Here is a 27,371-nt window from a genome sequence, read left to right on the forward strand (position 1 = left end):
TCATTTGCTATCAATGAACTGATGAAATTGTAATGTAATACATGTTATATACTCTTTAGTTTTGTCTGTTCAGCTTTCCAGGCCACATATTCTTGAAACGATCTTAGCACTAGGATGTCCTAGAATCAATGTAAGAAGAAAAACACCTAGGACATCCTAGAGCTAAGATCGCTTCGAGAATATGGCCTGGACATAACTCATAATAAAACTCCAAAATATACAGTTCTACTGGACTTGAGAACTTTATTTTTAGTATCAAAATAGATGTGAAAACTCTTGCTGAAGATATTTGCATGTCATTTGCATGTCATTTGCATGTCATTTGCATGTCTAATTTGCATGACATTTGCATGTCTATTGTTATGATTTACCATCTTTTAAGTAAAAACAATATTTTATTCATAGAGAATATAAATTGGATATTGAAGAAGATTTTGCCTAATAATTAATATTTAAATGTTTTTATTTCAGTTTTAAGATATTTGTTACCTGTACAGCTGATAACTGTATTTTATCATGTTATCCATTCCTGGCATTACATCGTTCAGATCATCAGATAGTCTGTGAACAGGTACAATTCTTTTATTTATTAATGTTTTTTCAAAGAGGTATGGTTGTCTAAATTTTTATTAGCTTTATGACATTACAATATAGGCAATATATGCATAAGAGAATGGAATTTACAAAGAAACACCCTGTAAATGACACCCTAAACTACCATGGTAGGTTTTTATAGAAGTGCAGGAGAACTGGACATAAAGGATATATCTGTTTTCATGACATGAGACTGTCTGAGCTTCCATAGTGAAGGAGAACTGGGTATCAAATGTTAACATCTAAGTGCTACAGGGAGCTGATCAATTGATCAGTTCTTGTACTTTTTATTCAACCTGAAATAATGTTGATGTTTTGAGTCAAGCCTGGATGTAGACTGGGGCTGCAACTATTCACCAATGAATTGATGAATTGATGAACTGTGATTATTTTCCTCTTATCAATCCACCCCAGTGTATATAAAAAAGTGTGTCACAATTTTATTTTTAAGTATAATTTTCACCTCAAAATTTAAACATAAAAAAAATTCTGTCTTCAAAAATTTTCTTTTACAATTGTTAACTTCTAAATGTTCTCTTGTGCTAAATGTCAGAATTTATGATTTTAAAAGTTTCTACTATTTTTCTCTTTCCCTGTCTGATAGAATGTAATTTTTATTGCAATAAATCATATAAGTATTGTTTAGTGTATCGAATCACAAATTCAAGAATCATTGCAGCCCTAATGTTTACATATTTCTTGCTCCATCAAAACTCAAAATTACTCACATACTTTTGATTCTACCTCAAAGTAAAGTGGATTTCTGTTATTTATGTTTTAAACACTCCTACAAACATATCTTTTCTCAAGCAAAGCTCAAAATTAGTTTCACTCTTTTCTTTCATCCAATTCAAACATCATCTTTATTTTCTGTCCTCAAGGATTTACAGAATTTTATGATGGAGGTAAACTTGCTCATTAAATATGTTTGATGTTTTTGCAAATTTTTTAATGGCACGTTAATTGTTGTTTATGTCGTGAAGCTAATTATAGAAAACATTATTCAAGGCTTAATTTATGACTATGGTCACTCTCAAATTTAACATCATCTCCTCTAATATGGTGAAACTTTTAATCCGTATTGAGATCTTTTTAGGTTAAAAATAGAACATGTACTGGGTACTATTTATAAATATACCGTACTGCATTTTATACAAAATAAATTGAATATTTATGTGTGGTATATTGTAAATGTTTGTATCTATGTTGTGATAATTCTTAATTAAAAATATTTTTTCATCACAAATTCAGGGCCGGGGGTCAAAATAAAAATTAAATCAATATTTGATCTTAAATCTGAGTTTAGGGCCCAAAACATTTAATAAATAGTGTGGTGCTGGTAGATGATTTAAGTGTCTTTGTAAGCTTATATATCTTCAATATGATTTTACCTCTCAAGTTCTTGTTTCAAAAATCAAATTTTACTTTTTTTTAAAAAATAATTTCCAGAAATCAGAATCCAATGTGGTAAGCAAATAATTGGCTGTTTTTTTCATTTTTTTTTTTCATTTTTTGATTTGTAAAATTTTCCTTTGTTTCTATTATTTTATATTAGTCTATTTATTTGCTTACTAATATTAGAAATAAGCTGTAATGATCTGATCTGAGCTAAAATGGTAATTAAATGTGGCAAATGCAACTTGATTATTTTGAAAGCCATCTCAATGCGCAAAATGTTTTGTGTTTGTTAATTTGTGATCATTTTGTTATTTTTGATCTTTGTTTACACTTTGTTTATAATTTCATTTTCATTTTTTTGCTAATCTTTTATTTTGTTACTTTAACATTTTTTTGTTGACATATTCCTCCTTCAAATAAAAAACAATCCTGATTAAGTGAAAAAGTAAGATTATAAAATTTGATAAAAATGTTAAAAGTTTGGATATTTCTGTTCAAGCTCAAGATCCTTCAACTTTGACTGAAAACTCTTTTATTATGTCATTTTTATAATAAATAAAGAAAACGCTGAGAAATAAAGTCTGATTTTTCTCAAGTTATAATTTCCTATATTTTTTCTCAATGTATATAAGCCTTTTTGTTTTAAATTTTTCATTGCAAGATTGATGTCATTCATTGTAGGGTTCAGCACCAAAGGGAAGAAGAGTACAGAATTCAACAGCCAGTGAGAGTGTTGGTGAGGCTGTTCTAGTACCTTGTCAAACCCCTGGTAATAACAGCAGACAGAGTACCAGCGCTACAAGTTCCAACTTTCAGATCTCATCCTCTAGCTATGAATCTTCAGTAGATTGTACAGGTAATTTTACGTGGTTATTTTGTAGAATTCTGCTATTGAGACCAGGATCTATTTGGCTTATTAATATAGACTCATGCTTTCTTACTTAGAGTTCAGGATTCAGGATTGATTCAGGATAATGCCTCACAGAGTGACACTTTCTCACTCACCTGAAGGTCCAAGGTTTAATCTTGGCAAGGGTCGAGATAATACCTTTGGATTATTCATTCTGGTTGCCCCCTGTCAGTGATGCAGGTGGGAGGGGCTGACATTGAAAAAACATCTGGTTGTTCGGATGGAACATTAAACTAAGGCCTCTTGTGCTACAGACTTCATGTTGAGATCCTCTGACAGTACATTTGTTTGCATGGGAGTTTTATTTCATCATTTCAGATGGTACTGAAGGCAATACACCAATGTTAAGAGATGGTGCTATGAATAAACAAGCGTTTGGAACAGCTGTAGAGACCAATAGAATAGGTCAGGTTGTAGCCTCGCAGTCAGTCGGGTCGGCCATGTTCCCTGACGAAGACACAGAGGAAGGATTGTATCATACTGATGTTTTTTTGGCTGTTCAGCGCTGGTTCTCATCCAATGGCTGGCCTGGTGGCCCTTTTCCTATACTTATCCCAGAATCTCTGAGAAAGTGAGTGCTTACTTGTAGTATCTAAAACACATAAAAAAAAAAACTTTCATATCAGAACTCTTTTCCTTTCAACTTGACTTTAGAATACTCCTGTTATGACTTCCAAGAGATCAAAGAGTTGTTTTTATTTCAACTCAACATCCCTTTCACAAAGTTCACATATTTAATAATGTTATACTAGTTTTAGTTTTGTCAAGCAAATAATACTTTCAGATGTACAGGGCTTCAAGGGTAAGTTTTGTGTGTTGGTTGTCAACCAAAGATATATTCCAGTCCTCATAGCTACTAATATTTATTTTTGATAGTTGAGTTTGTCAAAATCTCTTTTGAGAGGTAATAATGTTATTTTGGTATTTAGGTTTGTCAACCTAATATCTCATTCAGAGAGTCCACAAAACTTATGATATCATTTCTGTAAAAATCTGATATTTTAATTGTAGATTGATCAGTAAGAAGACCAATGATGATAAAAGAAACAACAAATCTAACGTGTGTGATAATAATAATGTTAAAAAAGACGTGAAAACAATCTATGATATGATAACACATCTGTCTGGTCGTCCAGTACCTGGTATACCTCTCAATAACTCGTTACCAGCTGATCCTATTGAACGTGTCAAACAAATTCACTGGCAGCATAACACTCTTCTTACTTTCATCAGGTAAGTTTTAAAGGGATACATTACATTTAAGGATCTCACATGAAATTGTCAAATGATGACATCATCATGTCAAAGGTTATGAGCTTGAATGATATTGTTCTTGGGTGTTGGCTTATAGGCTTTGGTCTTATTGTACTGTTGCTAATGGGGGGTGACATGGGGATGTTTATGTTTTAGTATTTATAACTTTTTTGAGGGGATTCATTACTATTAAATAAAATGTAATTTTGTTTCTGTATGATTATAGAAACATATTACTATATGATATATTATGCATGTCTTATATTCACTAGTACCGTATATTTCCAAATATAATGCACAGTTTTTTACCCCAAAATGGGGTAAGGGGTGCGTACTATACACAGTGAATTAAATTTTGAGTTTTTTTCCCTTCGAAAATACTGCAAATCGATGTTGAGGATCCGCCATTTTGTCTTCTTTCATTGCCATATTGTTATGTTTTTAAGATCGTTTCAATATCAAATAAAACATCATTAACATTACTGAATGAAATTGAAATTACTAATTTTTAATTATTGAAATTAAATTAACAGATGTCAGGGAGGAAGTGTGGCTTGTATAAAAGCAGAACATCTGATGGAATATCAGGATTACTGTCTGTGGAAACATCTACAGTTAGAGTTAAAACAGGAATTAATCCTGGAAGGGAAGATGATGGAAGCTGATAATATTGTAAATACCGATGAAATTGTAGACGATGAGATTTTTGAGAATTTGTCAAAACGAGCCTGGACTGATTTATTACTTCAAGTTGTGAAGGTTGGTGTTCAGATATATTGTCATGTAGTTATTTTGAAAAGAATGAAATATGAAGTTTGCATGAAATGTGTGAAAGGGATATTTTTGATTTGGATTAAAGATGGGTTCCCTTATTTTCAATTATGAAAATGAAAATGCTAATACTTAAATGAATAGAAAGTAGAGGTGTTCTTATGACTTGGAAAAATACCAGTTTTTTTCACATGTCCACAATTAATTCATAATTAGCTAAATTAGAAGAGAATTACCAGCAGAATTCCAATGAGTGACCGATCGAGAAAGGTCAAAAAGTCTTTTTTTGTTTATCCAGACTGTAAATACATTTTCAATATTTCAGTGTCTAGTGTTAGCTAAAGTAACACCAAGAACATTAAAGACCATTGCTAATCCTGACCCTAAAGTACCCATACCCCAGATAAACCCTGACCCCCTATGTAGTAATATCTATGGGGTAGGAGAGAGAATCCTTCTCACCTGGTTAAACCATCATTATGAACAGAGTCGACACAAAACCTGGCTCAATTGTAAAAAAGGTAACAATGCTTTAGAATCATTGTATTCAACACATATGTTATATGAAATTTTTCTAAATTATTGATGTTCTTAGAATATGACAGATGTTATGAACTTAAGGATCATGTATTTGAAAATATTTTAACGGTAAACTAGTAAAGTCTTCATCAAGAATGAGCTTACATCATTAGCTTTTGAGCCAGAGCACCAAGAACATCAAAATAATCACTGTATCAGTTGGAACTAGTTAGACAGGGTTAGCTTACATTTGCTTCTTTTCTACGACTAAAACGTTAAGTTGAAAGCGATTGTTTTAGACTGAAATTTGAAGCGCTGCATCCATATACCAGTTTTCCGTTTATTAACATGTTTCGCTTATACTAATGCTGCCTGTATGAAATAGTTTGAGTTATATTATGAGATATTTATTTTGATTATTTAGGAGGAGTACCAGCATCAAGATGGATTGTAAACTATGATATGGATCTATTGGATGGTTTAGTTCTAGGTGCAGTGTTAGGAGCTCATCTTCCTTTCTTGGTAAGTTAATCAGATATCAACAGAGGTCCTCGGAATCTTTAGTTTTATCTGATTCTAAACATTGCTTAGATATCATTTCAAGAACTCTTGACTATTGGAAATTATTAAAGAATGATTAAACTGGTCCAGGTATCTAAGCAAAATTATTAGTTTTGTATCACACTGCATGAGGTAGCCTTTCAACATCCAACAAAGGATCAAAACAAATTTATTTAACTAATAGGTTTAAGTTTAAAGCAATGTCCAAATGTACATAACTTTACCCATATAAGACCATGTCTGCAACCAGCTAGGTCTATATTCCAAGCTCGACATTTTGGAAATATGTGTGGGTGTATGCTATGCAATTGCATTTCTGTTATAATAAACCAAAAAATGTGTGGAAAGAGTGTTGAACTCTGTTAAATTCATTTCATTGTTTTTTTCAGATACCAGAGTATCTCAATGATATGTACACTCATCCAAATACAGCAGAACAATGTTTACATAATGCACTAAAAGTTGTCAACGCTATGAAATTTGCTGGAATTGAATATGATATACAGGTGAGTTTATTTTGATGCAATTTATAAAGGATTATGGTGCTTAGCATATTGGGCTCTTGTTTGCTAGCCAAGAGATAGGACTTGAAGATTATAAAGATTCTCAAAAGGATCTAAGCACTAGGATATCATAGAAACTGTGTTAGAAAATAAGACTTGAACATTCTAGCGCTAATATCCTTTCGAGAGGTTGTTAGATGATGATCACAGCACTGGCCTCTCGGATCTGTTGGCTAGAGACTGCTTGTGTTAATGGTCACTCTTGAAGCTCAAAAAGACTTCCTTTTAAATACATTATGTTACACATCCGACTCATTGCAAAATGTGAATCTCATTCATGTTTTTTTATATAAATACTTCCCAGAACTTTTAATACTTTCTTCTGTATTCTTATTTAATGTTGTATTTTAATATTACAGGCGATTGATATCACAGACCCTAATCCCATCAGTTTAATGTTATTATGTATGCATCTTTACCAGAAACTACCGCAGTATCTTCCTAAAGATAGTGTTGATTTTACTGGCTCACTCCATTCTACAGTCACCAGACAGGTATGGCCTTCTATCTACTTTAAAGATTATTATGTGTGATATTTTATCTATTCCCCTTTTTTAGTTTGCATTCATTTATTTAAGCAGGCCCGCAGCTAGCCCAGGGTCTCAGGGGAGATCAAATTTTTTGAAGTGGGACTCAACTATAGAGACTCAACAAGTCATTAAGTCATCTTAATGTTTCAGGGGAGCCAAAATTTTCTTATGGGGGCCTGCCCTGGACCTGGCTTCGGGCCTGCATTTAAGTGGTGTAGTAGGAACCATTTAAAACATCAAATTTGAGAATTGCTGTATTGACCAATACTTGACATTTTTAAGTGGACATAGTATTTCATATATGTACCTGTAACTCCTCTCTTATGTGGAATTATTGGTGGGCCAATAATTAATTAAACTGTTCTACATGATGGCATGCAGTTTTAAGTATTTCAAGCTAGAAGCTACAAAAACTTCACTTTGAGATCCTCAAGTTAAAATTTTGTTCATTGACTTTTGTTTCATTGATTTTATCTCAGAAGGAATGAAAGCATTTAGTCATTTGTAAGTTGTATAATAAGTATAATACATAATAAGTATGTTATAATTACCAAACCTAAGAGATAGAAACTAACTACAATTTCTATCATCACTATGTAGCATCATTCATTGTCATTAGCCAAATCGGATTCTTGTCATGAAATCTTCATCTTCATCTTCATCTTCTCAATGACAAGCTATTCAGAACCTTATCTTATACCTTGACTGCAATAGCCACTTTTCTTGTATCACAAAAGTTTGTAAATGCATTGATTTGGTTAGATTGTACCTTAGTGAAATCAGCCAATCAGAGTCCTCGACAGAGAGACTGTAAACAATAAGCTATAATGTTTACTTACAGACTTTCTGTCCAGGGATACGATTGGCTGTATTCGCCTGCATACAATCCAATCAATAGCTGCATTACAAGAAAGGTGTCTATCGCAGTCAAGGTATAAGACGAAGTTCGTAACAGTAGATGATACAGTCTACACAGAACACCATTTTTTTCCAGGTGAAAGTTCATAATTCCAGCAATAAATCATTGAGTTACCATGCATTCCTGGCAGGACGGGATGCTCGTGATTTTTATATACCAAAAGGTGACCATATTACAGTGGCACCAAAATCTACCTACCCACTAACAGTGGAATATGTCAGTCGATTTCTACGGCCCGCGGAAGCTGTCTTGGTTCTGGTTGGTCGGCGACATGGCTCAACCACTGGATCAACTATGACTTTTAACCTCCATACCAAAATAGATAACATTACTCCTCTGGTAAGTTGTTTTTTTTTAAATGTTCATGTAAGAACACCTTGGAATTCGTCTTTATGAGGCTGCTTTCTGTTATAGTTTTGGGAAACTCGCACTCTACTGCACTTTTAGTGACTTTTCTGTAGAGATATGTACTTTGTCTATAAGAGTTGTTCCTGTCATTGTTTGGGAACCTTGCACTCTTTTGCACTTATAAGGTATTTTCCTTAGAATCCTGCTTGAAGTATTTTGTTCTTTAAATGTGCCAGTCAAGCATTCTGTAACAGCTTGGAATTCATCTATGACAGTCTTTTTCCTGACATAGCTTTTGGGAATTTTGACTCCATTGCAATTTTAAAGTTTTTTTAGAATCTAGTTTCTTGTTTTTTGTATAAATGTACCAGTAGAGTTCTACTTTAATTAACTATCTCTGCTCTTTACTTGAGTTTTTGTATTAAGTCAAATAAGAAAGCTTTTAATGTAGAGGGCTGATTTAAAGAAACATCCTAACTAAGATTCCTCATACTGCATGTAGTTTCTCACGATTCTTATTTTATAGCCTACAAATAACTACCAGGTTTGTCTTTAGGTCTTTAGTTACATATTTGCTCACATTTCGGAACAATTCAGAATATAAACACAAGCTGTCTTTTTGCAATGAATTGTAATAAATAGAAATGATCACTAAATTGGGTTCAAGAAATAAAGGTTGGAAATAGACGAGATTCTTGAACTGTGTACTGTGAGAGATCATGTATACTGTAGACAATGGAAAAAACTCATACACGATGTATGGGTCTAGACATGATATAGACACAATTGGCTTTTGTATCGATTTTCTCTTTTAATATGTCACCTTTCCAGTTTTTCAAACAAATATGAAGAATATATCTGTATTCCCCTGTTCTAACTGATTGGATGTATTAGTCCAATTCCATTCAAAATTGCAAATTTTCAAATATGACACAGGAAAGCTACCCAATGACACCTTACAATTCTTAGACTAAATCTGAATGCTTGTATTTATATTTAAAAAGTTCATAATGTAAACAAATATCTTTACTCATTTATAATTGTGATGTTTTGTGCACTGTTTTGTTTATATCTAAAATCAAACTTTAAATTTTTATATAATTTATGTTGATTTACCAACTTACAAGTTTTATAACAATAATCTGTTTGTATTTTGACTGTTGTTTGATCTGTTAGTATTCTTTTTGGGCAATATACTTTTGAACTCTACTTGTTTAATCATTCTGTAGCCTGAGAAATACGGTAATTTCATTCAGTTATGAAACCAGACTCAAAATCGACCTTTTTTTTGGACCGTTCTGATGACTGTCACACTAAAATCATACAGAATAAAGTTTTTGTGAAGAGCATTTGAATATTTTGGATTATATTATGAGTTTCAGATATTGATATTGTTTTATTAACATATTTTGTGAATGTATTGTTATTTTAATATAACGTTATTTAACATTTCTTGTTCAACCTTTGAACCCTGAGTGTAAATGTAATATAACATCATATACCCTGAACTCCAAGTAATAAAAGTAAAAGCGTATGACGTTAACGTTGTATGATGTCACTTAGTAACGGCCGGTATACCGGCTGCTCGGGTCTATATTGCATTAGTGTCTGGCCGGTAAACCTGCAGCTAGGGTTGAGAGGGTTAAACTGCAGTCTGTTTTACTAACAATTTAAGAGTGTTGCATTTTAACATTTTAATACCAAAAAATAAAATAAATTGGATATCGCCTTAAATACTTCTTGAAAAGTATTTTCATGTGACTTTTTTTTAGAGTTAACAAGTCTGCAAAGTATTTCTCAAGTTTTTGACAGTGCCCCATTAACATTCGTATTAAATATCAAGCACTTAAAATTTGTTTAGCTAAGCTCAGGACATTTGGATTTTAGTTAAATATGATAGAAATTGATAAGTTATTAAAGAAGGGTTTTATACCTATAGATATTTTATAATAAACTATAGTTATACTGTGATATATTCCCTTGTGTTTTTTGTTCAATGATAGAAATTGAATCCATTTTACTCCCAAAATTAGACTTTCCGATTCTTTCATTCAACATTTAAGCTAAAACCATATATTTACTCCACAATTGATGTTTTTAACAGTGAAAATATTTTATCATTGTATTTTATTCCAGATGATAGTAAAAGTGGAGTCACCATGTTATGAGTTGGAGAGAATAAATCTAAATGTCAGCAATCCTTTTAACGATGGCGGAGAATTTAAAATTATTCTGCTAGAAACTAGAGGTGATCAACTGGATCCTAACCAATCTATCCCAGCCTCAGTCTTACTACGAACTAAAGAACGCAAGAAGAAACGAGTGAAATCAAAGACCAATCATGGCCAGAATCGACCTGATACCCCACCCACCCCTCCTCCCCCAATTATTACTGACACCGAGGAATTCAGCAAGCAGAATAACACAGGTAAATAATGGAAAACAATTACATCTGAGTTTAATTATACACAACGTTTCAACAATTTACATGGTCATCATCAGGTGAAATGACTGGAGCATATATCCTCGCGACCATTCCAATATTTTACAGGAGCAGTACTGTAATTCCCTTTAGAGCATGAAGGTGTAGGATCTTAGCTTAACATTAAAATAGAAAATGGCTGAAAAATAGCCCCAAAAAAGCCTTTTTTAGAAAACAGATAAGAAATCATTCAAATTATTCAACATTAATTATGTATTCAACACTGTCGTTGTAATACTGCATATTTTCTATTTTTTTCAGACTCTGCACAATTGTTAAGTGCGTTTTCACTACCAGTAAAGTCTGTGTATCTAGGACCAGGTCAGACAGCTGAAGTCGAGGTGGATTTCTTGCCCTTCTTCACAGGAGATCGTCAATGTTCAGTGGTATTCCTCAATGATGATATAGGAGAGTTTTTATATTCTATAGAAGCGAAAGCCACGTTACCCCTTCCCTCACCTCTACCATTTATACCCAATCAACATACAGTTAGAGTCAGTAGTGCTGTTATCACTGGTTTGTAGATTTTGTTGTTCAGGACCATGCTTGCTTACTCATTGCTCACGGAATGTGATTACATTAGGCCAAAAATTCATAGATTTTTTCGATCAGGAGCATGCTAACTTATCCAAATATCCATCGCAGGATCCCAATATAGGTTAAATTGTTTTCTTCATGCTTACTTACTCACCAAAAGATCCATCACAGGAACCTAGCAAAGGTCAAGGGAGATAAGACATGCTTTCTGACAAAATTTCATAATTGCTCACAGCATTTGGTTGCTTGTCTTTATTGTCCTAAAAAGATGCGTAAGAAGGATTTTATGCTCCATTTTTTATGATACAAAAAGATCATAAAACTATCAAGTTTATTAATTGTAGTGTCTCATACATTTTGAAAAGTATAAAGGGTTTGCTAAAAGTATGACAAAGTATCAGAAAGCTTACAGCGTCTGTAATATTCAAGTCAAACATTTGCCTCTAACTGGCTGATCAAAGTAAACATTTTAAAAAGAAAATATACACTGTATGACAAATAAGACAGATATATATGATGGCATGTATCAAGAAAGATAACCCATCATGATCTTTAAAGTGAACTCTCCTATCATTTTGTTTATTTTTATATTCCAGGACATAGTCGAGGCAGTCGTCGTGGATCAATTGGATCAGAAGATAATGTAGTATTCTGGAAATGTGATTCAGGACAAACATTGAAAGAAACATTATTAATACCAGTGACCAACATGGCTAAAGAACGAGCTTTAATACTCGCTGCTCAACAGGTAACTGATTATTATTAGTCAAGATAGAAACATACATATAGGATAACAGATTAGGTTCCTTAACCAAATGTCTTGGCATTGATCTATTCGTGTTAATCCATACCCATATACAGCTGGGTTATCTGACATGTGGTTCAAAACAAAGAAAGAAAAACAATCATATTTGACCAAAAATTTACTTATGTTCCTTAGGATCCTGTCTATAAGCTGGTCTTTAGTCAAACCTTTTGGCATTATTCTTTCCTGGATTATCTGTGTCCATTTACAACTGGGTCCATTTACATGAAGCTCAAAAGAAAAAAACTTGGTTTGAGAAAAACGCTGATTTCATGTGTCTATTCTTCCAAAATTTCGTATAGGGTGTATTTCACTTTTTTTTATTGATATATGTCAGGAAGGTAACATTTTACTCGTTCCTTTTCAGAGAATGAGTGATCTAGAAATACAGCGACGCAGTGCAACAGGCACATTAACAAGTTCTAGTGTAGCTGTCAAAACAGTTAAAATGTTGTCTACTTCACAAAACTTGAAGAAAACCAAATCAAAACTTAACCAATTAACAAAATATTCTGTCGAGGTGGATTCTGAATTTTATAAAGTACCATCACATGTTTCAATGCCAAGTCCACTAGATGCCCGTGCCCACAGCGCTCCTTCTAACACTAGAATACCCCATGGTAAGTCTACTTACAATAACTTCAGAGAATTCAACTGTAAATAATTCTTTTCATACATGTAAAATAGTGATGTTTGTTGTAAATCATTTAGCAGTAAGATTATGTTTATTTTTTAGACTTTTGCTCTATGTTCAAATGATTGGTTATCATAGTTGGCCTACATAGATTGAGCTATTCTATTAGTCATATTTGGTACAAAGAGTCTAATCAAAGGTGCCTGTTTTCATCATACCTTACAAATTCATTACTAAATCTTCATTTTAAAGAAATGACGTTTGTCGTATGTCTTGAATGATGCTTATATGATCTATAATTGCAGGTATGCGATTGGACGATGGTATTGTTGAACTACCAATCGTATTTAAAGCTGGTGCTGCTGGACATTATCCAGCACAGATAACTCTCAGGTCCACTGACGATATTCGTGTATATCAACTTGAATGCACTGTCAACCCAGACGGAAGTATGGCTGAATTAGAGTTATCTGTCCCTGTCAATCAATCTGTCACTCAGCACATACCGATTGTAAGTTTTGATGATATTCAGAGCTCTGAAACAAATTTATGCATTTAATATTTTATTGTGACTCGGTTTACTAATAATACATTTTATTATCATTTTGATCCATATCTTTGGAAGGGCTGTTCTTTGTTTAAGTTTTCAAGAATAAGACCTCAGGATATGTTGCAATGGGATAGCAGAACTTTTCAAGGTAGAGCTGAGTAGTTGAATATTTATGGGTATTAATTGATTTCATTATCTTGATGAATAGTTGGGTGTAAACTGTTTATACAGATTAATAAAATATTATGATGTTGATTTAGTTTCTAAATTGATTTTATTTTCCAGGTCAATATGACAAACCATGATTGGCCATTACGAGCTGAGATTATAGGGGAAGGATTTTCTGGACCAAAGTCTCATCTAGCTAAAGCTTACCAAACAGCTCAATATCCCCTGGTGTTTAAACCTCTTTATGAGACAAATGTAGAGGTAAGAGAAACTTGTCAATCATATATCTTAAGAAACAACAGTTTTATGGATATAAACTTCTATTTATTATTTAAACACTGGATTGACTGGATTTTTCTATTATATTTTAAATCTGGTATACCTGAATTTAAGGGACTGTTTTAGCAGTTCTTTTCAAAAGAAAAATTCAATTGTGTGTCCATTTACAATTAAAGAAAAATACAAATGCCATAGTACACTGCAGTAGTCTTGTCTCTTGTATAATGACTTGTAGGTGTTATAAACCTATAGTGACTGATGTAGTAAATCATTTAGTATATTATATATTACAGGGTAAACTAATTCTATCTAATATAGAAGATGGCACAGACCATGTATTTGTTCTACAAGGTAAACCAGAAAAACCACTTGCTGAAGATCATCTCAAAATAGAATGTGAGGCCAGGAAGAGGTTGGTCTTCTTTTCATATGGGATAATTTTACTCTTTATTTCTCATTAAAAAGAGAAAACGAAATTTTTTTTTTTACAAAGGTAATAGGATCAATAGGATCCTGTCTGCCATCAGGTCCTTGGCCAAACTTCTTGACAATTCATGGTAAATATCTTTCCCAAATTTTATACCTATTTACAGCTCAGTCGAATGGTTTGTCTTCTAATAAGCTTATTAAACAGTTTTCCATAAAATATATATTGCTCAGTATGTTTCTGGACTACTTATGATTTGCAACACTAAAATCTCTGCAATGCTTAAGATATTGCAAGGACAGGGATACAAATTTTCTTTTCAGATGTCCATTTAGATAACAATATTAAAAATGTCTCTTTCAGTATTGTGTTCAATATTCAAGTACCTAATGCTACAAAGAAAAGACAAACATTTTATGTAAGTAATTGTTATTGTTATGTTATTGATGTTATTGTTATGTAATTGTTATGTTATGTAATTGTTATGTAATTGTTATGTTATTGTTTTGTTATTGTTTTGTTTTTGTTTTGTGTGGTGTGTTGTTTTGTGTTGTTGTGTGTTGTTTTGTGTTGTGTTGTGGTTTGTGTTTGTGTTGTGTTGTGTTTTGTTGTTGTGCAATCTATTATTATTGTGCTGAAAGCAAAGTCCCAGTTTGTTATCGAAATGTCCATTTTTTTTTTTTTTTTTTTTTTTTTTTTCGATTTTTACACACCTTCCTGAGCTTAGACTGCAGTAGTTGCAGCAACCATTCAACATTCACGAACCTTAGATATAGGCGACGTTGTGCATAAATATAAATTGAAACATTTTTGCACAACCGGAAGTGCCACAGTTCAATATGTGCAACAATAGATAATCGGCTCTAGAAGTCGTATTTTTCGGTCGATTTTCTTTGGGTTTGCATTTTTGGAATCTACTGTTAAAATCTGAAAGAATAGCAGTTTCAAAATTTCAAAATTCGAAAATTTTTCGCAGACATTTTTTGGCCGATTTTCGAAATTTTTGTACCATTTTTCAGTTTTTTTCGGATTAATCTGAAATTTTGATAAAAGATGCATGTCACTAATGTAAACCATTTGACGTATTCAAAATTTTTGCGTCACTTCCGGTTAAAGTGGAAAATCGATTTTCACTTCCGGTTGAATAACTTCCGGTGTGATTGAAATATTTCAACGAAATTATGTATATCGTTATTAATCTTAATTCTATGGCCGATTTTAAAATAAAATTTAGTCCGAAAAAAATACTTCGGTCGCCATCTTGATTTGATACTTTTTCATAAAACTCAAAATGGGGCTTCGGGGGAGAATGGGATAGGTCAAATTTTTATGTTGGTGTATACTTTAGTCGATGGCGACAAAAATGTTGGAAATGGATTTTTGAATTTGACTTATGCTTTTTTGCAACTTCCGGTCGAATTTTTTCAATTTTTGAAGGCTTGTATCTCTTGACCTTGACCTTTGATGACCTTGACCTTTGTAGGTTCAAAGGTCATTGACCTTGGCTATCATTTGATACTTTGACCTTTGACCCCAGACATGTACTTCCGGTTTTATAGCTATCCGTAAAAAGCCAAATTCGCAACTTTGGACTGCTCTAACACGTGACCTAATTAACCTAGAGGGTTAATTTTTTCGGTTTCCTGATGTTCTTCTCATGCACTTTACATAGATATATAACAATTGCTTTTTTAAAGCAAAATTGAAATTCGTGATTTTTTCAAATTTGAGTTTTGTTTTACCATGTTTGTGTCTTTTTGAGCTTGGTGTATGTATATCTTATGACCTATTTTATGGAGAACCTTGATATTTGGAATACAACTAGACACTTTGATAATGAATTCACCTATGGCAAAAAAATTGGGATGGGCGTGGCACATCCGGGTTGAATTACTAATTGTTTACATTTTGGGGCTGGGGCATAACTCGCATAGGATACGTTTGTTATAAAAGGGACTTTGCACACAATTACCTCATCCTTTTGGCCAGTTTGTGTTAACAACTCAGTTGTTTCAGCTTTATAGTTCCAAAAAAGGAACGGGTTTTAACATTTGGATATTTTCATTTTTCGATTTTGACCTTTGTTGACATTTGTTGACCTATATCTTTTGACTTGAATAATGTAGAAGCTTGAAGTTTGAAACACAACATAACATTTGGAATATCAATTACCCTATGCAAAAAAATTAAGGTGGGCGTGGCACATCCGGGTAATATTACTCATTATTGATATTTTTGGCCAGGTGCATAACTCGCAAAGTATACGTTTGTTCAAAATGGAACTTTGCATACAATTATCTCATGAATTGACCCACTTTGTCTTAGAATTTTGGTTGTTTCCGCTTCATAGTTCAAAAAAAGGAACAGGTTTTGGAAATTCAAAATTTTCAATTTTTGACCTTGACCTTTGTTGACCTTGACCTTTGTAGGATCAAACGTCACTGGCATTGGCTATCTATTTATAGTTTTATATTTGCTGTCCTAAGTCAACTTCTGGTTTTATAGTCGTTAGCAATTTGAAATTTTAATGGCGTATATCTCTTGATCTTGACCTTTTTAGGCCTTCTCCTTTACAAGATTAAAAGTCATTGACCTTGGCTATCTGCTGATACTTTCATTTGTGAGGTCTGACGTCCACTTCCGGTATTAAAATCTTCTAAAAAATGAAAATTTCTCAACTTTAGACTGTTCTTGCGCTTGATCTAATTATCGTGGAAGGTTGATTTTTTCAGGGTCTTTTGCATTTTGCTACATTTGCAAAGTCCCACTCTGTGCCACGTGTGGCTCTAGTTTTTCTTTTTAATTGAAAAAATTGAAAATTTTGAAAAATGGTATAGAGAAAAAAAAATTGCACGAAAAACTTTGAATCTGCTCAGGTGCTAATTATTGGATTGATCTGAAAATTACAGGATATAGACAGAATTACAATACAATTAAAAAGATGTCATCAAGATGTTATCAATATTGTTAAATCTCTTCTGGGTGTGGGATCTTCCGGTTTCTCAAAATCAGTTTATTGTATTTATAGATTGAATCAGATATAGAGTTTACCAGTGGTAATGATAGTATCACAGTTCTACCAGCTCAGACAGGAAGTTATGATCTAGTTGTCTCCCCTACCAGACGAGGAACGTATAAAGGTGTCATCGCTTTTACAGCCTCTAAACATCCCCAAATGTAAGTGTAATAAGTGTTTTTATATCAGTATATAACTCATTCTTTTACATGGGTCAGAATTAGGTCCAATATTCATGGACATGGTCCTGTCTAACATTCACTCCATGGGGATGATACAATGAATGATATGAAAATCAAAATCCATATATTTGATTATTTTTCAGTGAAGTGGACAGTGATGGTGATGAGGTACCAGCTGATCCCAATGATTCTGTTTATAATGGACACAGAATCTGGTATTCTGTAGAAATCAATGTAGCCCCACCCCCACCAGAACGAACCCTTGACATCACCTGTAACTGTAGGGTAAGTTTCCTACTAAATATAGTCAAATGAGGCACAAAACAACGTAATAAATTAAAAAGAAATTCTGTTTAAAAGATTTAAAATATAGATTTTATTTGATATCGTGGAAAAGACGGTTGAAATAGACTCCTTGCTTCATAAAATCAAAAAAGATTTTAAGAAATACAATAATCTGATTGGATAACACAACTATGATTCAAAATCCATTTTAGTGACTGACGAATGAGATGACTGGAACTTTTCAAGATTAAGGCCCAAAATTGTTTTTTTTAAGCTGGAATGCCATCGAGCCCTTAGTGGTTATTCTTTCCTTGTCGAAGGCCAAAATGCAACAAAATTTCTATGAGGTTGATTTTAGTTCAACCCTACCCTAAGTTTTTGTGCAGGTTTTTTATAAAAAATGTTTATTTTTACAGAAAAAGATGATGGTTGATATTATAGTGAAAAACCCAACTAGTTTACAGATAGAACTAGAGGCTGAAATAATGGGTCGTGATCTATCAGGTCCGTCAACTATAGCGCTTTCTGGTGGAGAAAAAGATGTCTATACTTTAACCTTTGAACCCTCACATGTTGGTAAAAGAAAAGGAAGGTATTCAAATTTAAGATTTTTTTCGTATTTTTGTTTAACAGCAATATTTTTTTTATTGCCCGCTTAGATTGTTTAAGAGTCATGAACTAAGAGGTGAACTGGTCTGCCTAAAAACAAATTAAAATCTATGGGTAATAACTTTTTGAAAATTAACATTTTTTACATAATTTACGTACATTATTTGGATTGAGGTGCAATATAGCGATCAGGGACAATTCAAAGCATTAACACACGCAGTTCACTTAGTTTTCAGGAAGTATAAGTACCGTAGCAATCAACACATTGGATGTGTAGCCTGGATAGTGTATTTTTCCCCGAAGTGAACTGCTAAGAAACTGTTTGTGTTTATGATTCAAATTGAATCTGGATGTATACAAATAGTTGTATTCAACTATAGACATTGATAACTGTCATAATTGAAGATCAACTACTCCTTCTTCTAATTTTAGCAGCGTTTCTATTAACATGTAATGGGAATTTCTGTGACAAACATTGAAACATTGAAGGAAGTTCTAGTATATCCTTAATAGTCTTTTGTATTTCATAGAAATGAAACATATACCCCTTTCGCACTGCACAACTGAATTATTGAATTTGGTTATAACCGAAGAGAAAAATCCGATTCAGTTCGCTTCGATTCGGTTCGGGTTGCTTTCGCACTGCAATCCGATCTGGATAGCCGCTTTCGCACTGCCGAGTCAAGTTATCTAGATAACTTTTTATTTTTAGTCACACATTATCACGTTATTGTCAAATATGAAAATAAAAACAAACTCATTTACTGTTTCCTCTTCCGATAAATATTCATTCTTTTCGTAGACAATTCGTGTACTTTATTAATCCTTTTCTTGTAATCGTCAATTATTATTATAACGTCCCCACCAACAGGAGCCATTTTGAAGTGTTTATACACATTACACCCCACGTGATAAACTTATCCGGATAACTTCTTGTTTTGTTTCGCACTGCCACTTATCTGGATCGTATCCAAACGAAATCCACCTCTTGAGGTAGATTTTTCTATCTGGATAACTTCTGGTTATAACCGAATAAGTTTTTTTGCCAGTGCGAAAGCAACCGGAAGTTATTCGGATAGAACTGGATAGAACCGAATTACTTTTGCAGTGTGAAAGGGGTATTATTCTATAATAAGGCTATATGAATATCTCCTTGAAGGGGTTAACAACTTATGAACTGTGTAAACGTCAAAATTTCCCTCTAACGCTGGGTTGGAACACTGCCTTTTTTTGTGGCAGTGGATTGCCGTCTGCTAGACAATAAATTGCTGTGGCTTCAAGGTAAGAAAAATTCTAATGTCTGTGCCACAGCTTTCTCCCCCTAATATCTATAATGATATATATTTCAGTGTGATATTCTATGGTGAGGCTGTAGGAGAGTTTTGGTATGAACTGAACTGTATTTCTGAACCACCTGAACCTCAGATATTACAACATCAAGAATGTGAACTGGGCAGGTATGTCATTGTCATGGAGATACTGTCATATATATCCATCAAGACTGTCATTCTGGAGACTTATTGCAGAAGATCTGTTAGAAACTTAATGACTTAATGACTTGAATAATAGCCAAATCATGCTTTTGTGACTGGGTCCTGTATCGGAGCATTTACCTTCTGTTCTAGAACTGGCGATCCAAATATGTTATTTCAGTGCTGTGTCTGTAACTGAGTTCTTATCAATAGGGATTATAGCTCAACTGTCTCTCTAAAAAATGTAATTCAATGCCTAGGTTCAAGTTTACATACATATTCAAGGATGTAAACTATACAAAATCTAGAATCACTATGATATTATATTATTTTAATTTTTTTTCTAGATGGACAAAATTGATGATCAGTTTGGATAATCCCACTAAGGAATCCTTAGAGTTAATTCCCTTTATATCAAACACCAATAATTTCTCATTGGAAGTTGATAATGAACAACCAATCAACTTGCCGTCTTATTCTAAAATAGAGGTTCCTCTTCATTTTATGCCATCAACTTTAGGCAATGGATCTCATACCACTAAGGTTTCCTTTACTAGCAAACAGGTACGTTAGAAATACCATTTACTTTTGGTGTTTGGTGGAAAAAATATTTATTATTAGCTCTAGAGACTCTCCAAAATATTCATGAATTCAAAACATATTCTATGTCAACTCTCTGAAAGTAATGCATGGCTAGATATAAGCTATGTCAACTCTCTGAAAGTAATGCATGGCTAGATATAAGCTATGTCAACTCTCTGAAAGTGATGCATGGCTAGATATAAGCTATGTCAACTCTCTGAAAGTGATGCATGGCTAGATATATGCTATGTCAACTCTATGAAAGTGATGCATGGCTAGATATAAGCTATGTCAACTCTCTGAAAGTGATGCATGGCTAGATATAAGCTATGTCAACTCTCTGAAAGTGATGCATGGCTAAAAATAAGATTTCGAAACTTGAAATATTTCTATGTGAACTCTCTGAAAATGCTATGGACTCTCTAAAAGATTCAATAACAGAAATCATGAATCAAGTGAACTCTTTAAATGGCTAATAATTTTCATATTTGTAGTTTGGAGAGTGGGTGTTTGAAGCTTCAGGTATAGGATTAATCCCCTCCCCCCAGGATCCTGTCAGTGTCTATACAGCCGCTGGTTCTAATACCACCCTCATCATACCATTCCGTAACCCCATGGATCAAACAGTACTAGCTGATGTCATACTGACTGGTGAGTTGGATTTTCTTTTAGTTTGTTAAATTTCTGGTCGCTTATTCTTTCAAAAAAAGTTACCGTGGGGTAGAGGTGAAATTTGTTTGAAAAAGTGTAGACAAATGCTGCAAAATTTCTCTCATTGCCCACTGCATGGTGTTGCCTTTCTTCATTTGCCCAATTAGGTTCAATAGAGTAGAATGTAATACTTTTTTTTACCATTATCAATTCCCTGATAAAACCATTTTATTTTTATAACAGATGAAGATGAAAATAAAGATGATGGAAAAAATTCACCCTTTTGTTTGTTACTGAAGCACAATACTGGATTACGTTTGCCACCGAAAGCAACGTTAGATATCCCAATCAGCTTTGCTCCTGGTGAAATGAAGAAATATCAGTCATTATGTACGGTTGTGGTTCGTAGAGATGATGGAGAGAAATGGAATTATGTTCCCAAATCCGAGTCAGGGTAAGACGGTTTGGATTTCTTAATTTGTGATGCTTTTGATTGCTTGGAATAGAAAACGGTAGTAGTATATATGCTATGACAATCCCAGTTTAGATTTCTTGGATAATGTAAAATGTTTTAGAATAGGAACCAGGCCTGTAGCTAGAGGGGGTCCAGGCCCCCCTAAGAAAATTTTGCCCCCCGGGAAACATTTAGATGACTTGAATGACTTGTTGAGTCGCTATAGTTGAGCCCCTCTTGAAAAAAGCACCCCCCTGAGACCCTTGGCTAGCTACGTGCCTGATAGAAATGAAATGGCGGTATAAGTAATGTAGACTCCAAAATCTATAATATATCGACAATCCCAGCTTGTATTTCTTGAAATATTTGTATGATTGAAAATGTTTAAAAAATAAATAAAAACAACTATATGACAGTATATGACACCAAATAAAAATCAATTATCAAATGTGATATTGCCTGTTTTGCCCATTTCATTTTGAAAATCAGCCATTATAATATTATACTATTCTCTGTTTTCAGAGTTCCTGAGAAACAGAGTGGAGAAGATCTTCATGTCATTAAATGGTATTTCCCGATTCACGGAATCCCTGAGTCTCGCCCAGTCCGGGACAGTCTGGCTCCGCTAGTAGAGTGTCGAGCACGGGAAAAAATTCAGCAGAGATTAGAAGTCACTCTAGCTGGAGTGGCTCCTAGTTCTGCTGGTCCTAACAGACGCATGAAAACAAGGGCAATAACTCCTAAGAATAAAGAACCTACTATTCCAGATGGCATTGTAGTTGGTGAAAGTAAGTTTGATATTCAAGTTTTATGGGATAATCCCAACAGTGATTGATGACTTTATATTTCATTAGCATATTTCATATAACATGCACACTTACAGCTTCTATTTGAGCTTTTGGGACTGCTGTAGATCCAAATATGATTATGACATCACTTCCAGGTGAATGGTAAAAAAAGATAGTAGGCCTCTAAGTGTACCAAATATTTATACATTATCCAGAAAACCTCTTAAATCCATTTAATAGTTTTGTCATGTCATTTATCAACAATTATCAGTGATGCATCAACAAAAAATCCAAAATACTCTAAATTCTGAAAACAGTGATATTTGATTTGGATTACGATGCCTCAAAATCTGAATTTATGCTTCACATATGATGGCCCTGAATTAAAAACAGTATTGAGTTGAAAAGCAAATTGAATTTTGCTCTTTTGACTTGGTCTGGGTTCAAAACTCTCTTAGTGTATGAAATTCTGATGCCATAAATAGTTCTTTCTAGTGTCCACCCTGTCTGGACTTTCAGTCTATTCCAAAGAACGGTAAAATGATTGAATTTGTTGTGTCTCTTCAGCTCTGGCAGTCACCAATGAATTTATGTATGAAATAAAGTTTGGTGATTCATCTGATGCCAAAGCTCTAAAAGCTTCAGTAGATTTAAGTCTGGTACGTCAACATCGTGATAAAGAGACAGGACTGGTTGTTCTAGTCTTCAATGTTATTTTTAATCCATTCAAAGCTCTGAAGTGAGTAGATATTCTTCTTTGTTTTTGGCATGTTTAAGAAGGTTATACTCTTTGAATCTTTATGCTTTCAGAATGAAAACATGGTCTCAATCACCATCCATGATTATTTTTTTTATGAATTTTATTGTACAGTGTATGTGAAGACATAATGTGATATCTTAAAGAAATTGTAAAAAGGTTTTCTAAATTTTGTATGTGTATCGGGGACAATGATAGCATCAATTTGTGCCATTCCAATTTTCAATCAGACGTCTGTGGTTCTAGCAATTCTATTAAAACTAAGTGTTTATGACTTTACCATATACCTTGAGCTTCAAGTAATATAACTTAAAGCATATGACTTGACATTGTGATGTCACTTAGTAAGGGTTGCTATACAAGCTGTCTGGGTATATATTGCATAATATTTGTGAATATAAAAAAACGTATACCCTGAACTCCAGGTAATATAAGTTAAAGTGTATGACATTGTGTGACATCACTTAGTAACCGCTGGTGGCCAGTAGGGTTAAGATGTACTAAATCATTGTTTGCTTTTTCCTATCTTACAGCTTTATAATAATATTGAAATATGTGTTTTTCATTCTTCTTAGATCTTTAAAGAGTCATTCTTGTTGAAGGATAATTATCATTATGATCATAAATTATTTTAATCATATTGGAAGGAAATCTCCATTTTATTTTTGTTTAATGATATTTTGTATGATGATTAGTTTAAGCAATTGGGAAGTAAATTTACATTTATTTTCATATCTCACAGCTGTGATGTTCAGCTTCATGTTCAAGCAGCAACTGGTGGTTTATGGAAATTCCCGCTCAAATTCAAATCTACAGAACCACCAACAGACGACACTATTCAGATTGAGGCTACAGGATTAAATAAACCTTCTAGTGTGGGTTTTAGACTCTCCAGTCGAACTACGTAAGTGAATTAGATATTTTATAATAAATATTGTAAGTAGCAGAGAGTAAGATGTTTTTTAACTGGAGTTGAGAATGGCCGTGTAAAAAACACTGTTTCATTAGTTTTAAAATTGATTTAAGTGATTGACCAATCAGATGGAACTGGCTGACTTGGACGACATAATAAACCAATGCTTGTAAGGTTATTTGCATCTGCATTAATAATCCTTCAACAGTATGAATAGGAAAATCTTTTCTATTCTGTTGAATGATACAATAGTTTATGTATAGAATAAGTAGTAATGTTAAGTTCCAAGTATAACCATACAATGCCAAATTTCATGAAAATCTTTCCATTTCAGAGAGCCAGTTCCATACACGGCGTATTTCACTGCAGGAAGTGACCCAGAGATAACTGTATCTCCGGAGGGAGGAGAGCTCTTACCCTCCGATACAGACGGAACTCATTTTGTGATTAATTTTCTACCAGCAGTGTATGGCAAAGTTTACACAGCAAAATTAGTCATACAGGTATAGTTACTAGCTACTTTACAACAAAATTGTGTTTGATAGCAAAGATGGAATGAGCAGCTCTGGGCCCAACCTTTATCTGTATTCAATGCTCTCATCAGATTTAGATTATTATATTTGAGCATGTTCTGATTGCTTCCATTTCTTGAGGTCTTGTATGCTATAGACTGTATAAACATACACAGGGATGAAATTTGACAGTATTTCCTTGTCATAAAGAGAAGTGTGATCAAATGTGAGCCATACAGAGATATAAACCTAATTGTAATGATGGCTGTGATAAATCTTTTATTTTCATTCTTTACTTACATTATCAAGAGACGTTCTCACTAATCTTGAGGTCATGCATGCTAGCATAGAACTGTATACAGTTCTATGATGCTAGGAACTATAAATAAGAATACTTGAAGGACATAAAACCTTATTGTAATGATGTTTGTAATAAGTCTTTTATTTTTATTCCTTCAGACGTCTGATATGCAGTGGAGTTACAACATTCGTGGAGTTTTGCCTGAATATTCTCCACCTAGAGGTACATCATCTCGACCAATGGCAGGCCCCCATCCTGATCCCCGTTACCGTGGACAACCAGTAAACTATGTACAAGACAATATACAACTACTCACAACAGCTGTGTCGTCTCCTATTAAAGGAGCAAAACTTGTTTTACCCCGAGTCTTATAAACTTTCTATCAGGCAAACATGGTCTAATATATTCAAATATTTAAGGAAAATATAAACTATTAGTGAAGCTTTTCTGTATTTGTTCATATCTGATGCACCTCTGCAGTTTTGATGCCAAATTGACTTTCAGGTCAAAGAGTTTATTAGGTTATTTCTTGTGATTTCTATATTTTGTATTTAATGGTATTAACATTATATTACTCTTTCAAATATTGAGCATGCCATTTTGCAAAAAGTCACTTTTGAGGTAAGCGATAATCAATCGTGACTGAATGTAAAAAGATAAGAAAGAACATCCAGTTTGTCTATCGTTACTGATGATAAAAAAAAAAGGATATCCAGTCCCTTTTGTAACTGCTTTTGTAATGGATTGTAAAGAGGTTTTTGCTTTTTTATGTGTATCGGGGACACCTTTGACTTTTATTTGGGACATTCCAATTCCTTGTCCAATGTGATTTCTATAATTCCAGAAAGAGCTAACCAGAAATGGCACAGCTCCTGCAAGAGAATTCGTAACCAACCAACCAACACACCACAATAACATAATATATATTATCTCCCTTTACAAGATGACCTCTTTAAAATCCCTTTAATACAACTGTGTTTGGATGTGTAAATAAATGAAAAGATTATATATAAATCCTCCTCTTACTGTGATATTTATAATTTGTCTAAGATATATTGAATAACTCGATGTTTTAAAACTGAGAAATTTTATATTTTTTAGCTTAATTTTATCTTTAGTGAAGGTAGTATGTCAAAATGTATGTGTTTCCTTGAATCAGTCCCAAGCCATACAGCATTAGAAAAAATTATACAATTGATGTTATGTTTCAATTTTTTTCTCTTTTCACAAGTTACTTCACCTTATTTTATGAAGCAGGTCTGTTCATTTGTGACCTTGACATTCCTACCACAAAGTTTCAATAATTAATTTTTAAAAGTGCTCATCAAAACTGCTGATTTTTAATTTTTAAATCATAAAAAAATGAGAATTTCACCATGGCTATTTATAATTTAATTGTGATATAAAATATTTATTATTCTAATTATTTATTGATTTGTTTGTTTTTTAAGAAATAAACTTCATATGATATTTTGTTTGTTTATTTATTTTATTTTACACTCAATTGCTTCTCTATAAATGTGTGCGGACAGCAGTCCACAATGATTTATACAAGACTGTATTTTTCCTAACTAAAGACTTACCAGCCTGGAAATTTACATCTTTACAATGGTCAAGATATTACAAACTTCTTACTTATACCTACTACAATAACCTATATTCTTGTCTCGAAGTTTGTAAATAAGCGATTTGATTTGATTATACGCTAGAGAATACAATCAATCAGAGGCCTCCACAAAGTCTTAACACTAAGCCATTTAATGTCTTCAGCATTTGTCAAGGGCTCTGATTAACAGGCCGTCTTCATTAGCCCACAAAGTGCAGAAAAGTAGGACGTAAAACTCCATTCATTTCATTTCTGATTAACAGTATTCACTGGCAATACAATACAATCAAATCTCTGCCTTCTTTGATACAAGAATAGTGGCTATTGCAGTGAAGACATAAGTACGAAGTCGACATTGTGAAGATAGGAAATTTAAGGCACAGGAAATATGTGCAATGAAAAAGGATGACGCAGGTCCTGCAATAGATTTCGTAACCAACCTAGACCACAATAACATAATAATAATAATATATATTATCTCCCTTTTACATGATTACCTCTTTACAACCCCTTTCATGCAACTGTGATTGGATGTGTAAATGAATGAAAAGAATCTAAATTCACTGCTACTGCTGTCTAAAAATCTGTCTTAGAATATTCTTGTTGTCGATTCCCATCTCTTGTGAAGTGAGTTCAAATACTGTGCTAATACACAAATACATTTAATTCAGAAAATAATTTTTTTATTTGTATAAAACATTAAAATTTTCAAAATAAACTATTGTCCAAAAGAAACGATACCGACTTATTTTCAAAATTGTTTTTTACTAAGTGAATTGTCTAATATGAAAACATGCCAATTCGTATTGCACATCCCAAACACAGCATAGTCGATAAAAATACCGGGAACACGTGATCACTTCCGGGAAAATACGTAAATTTCATGAAAGTGACATTTCCCTCTCTAGCATGTTCTGCACGTGCATAAAAACTGTATAAAACGGCTGATCAGACACGTTGATATCACAGCAACAAAAAGAACACAAGATATGCC

At 33.2% G+C, this 27,371-nt stretch overlaps 1 protein-coding gene across 1 annotated transcript; it reads left to right on the forward strand.

The window, feature by feature from the left end:
- The first annotated feature begins 8,319 nt into the window (after window positions 1-8,319).
- Window positions 8,320-25,271, forward strand: LOTGIDRAFT_196276 (hypothetical protein). The gene is made up of 22 exons (XM_009066200.1): window positions 8,320-8,358; window positions 8,894-8,911; window positions 10,504-10,795; window positions 11,111-11,365; window positions 11,983-12,134; window positions 12,559-12,811; window positions 13,131-13,336; window positions 13,661-13,804; window positions 14,116-14,234; window positions 14,613-14,667; window positions 17,278-17,426; window positions 17,591-17,732; window positions 18,149-18,324; window positions 19,691-19,798; window positions 20,161-20,377; window positions 20,890-21,046; window positions 21,290-21,500; window positions 22,023-22,288; window positions 22,856-23,027; window positions 23,788-23,949; window positions 24,293-24,461; window positions 24,930-25,271. Exons 3-22 carry the CDS (start codon window positions 10,504-10,506, stop codon window positions 25,143-25,145), a joined length of 3,621 nt encoding a protein of 1,206 aa, XP_009064448.1. The 5' UTR covers window positions 8,320-8,358; window positions 8,894-8,911; the 3' UTR covers window positions 25,146-25,271.
- Window positions 25,272-27,371: the final 2,100 nt, after the last annotated feature.

Source organism: Lottia gigantea, assembly GCF_000327385.1.
Source record: "Lottia gigantea unplaced genomic scaffold LOTGIsca_74, whole genome shotgun sequence".
Classification (NCBI taxonomy): domain Eukaryota; kingdom Metazoa; phylum Mollusca; class Gastropoda; family Lottiidae; genus Lottia; species Lottia gigantea.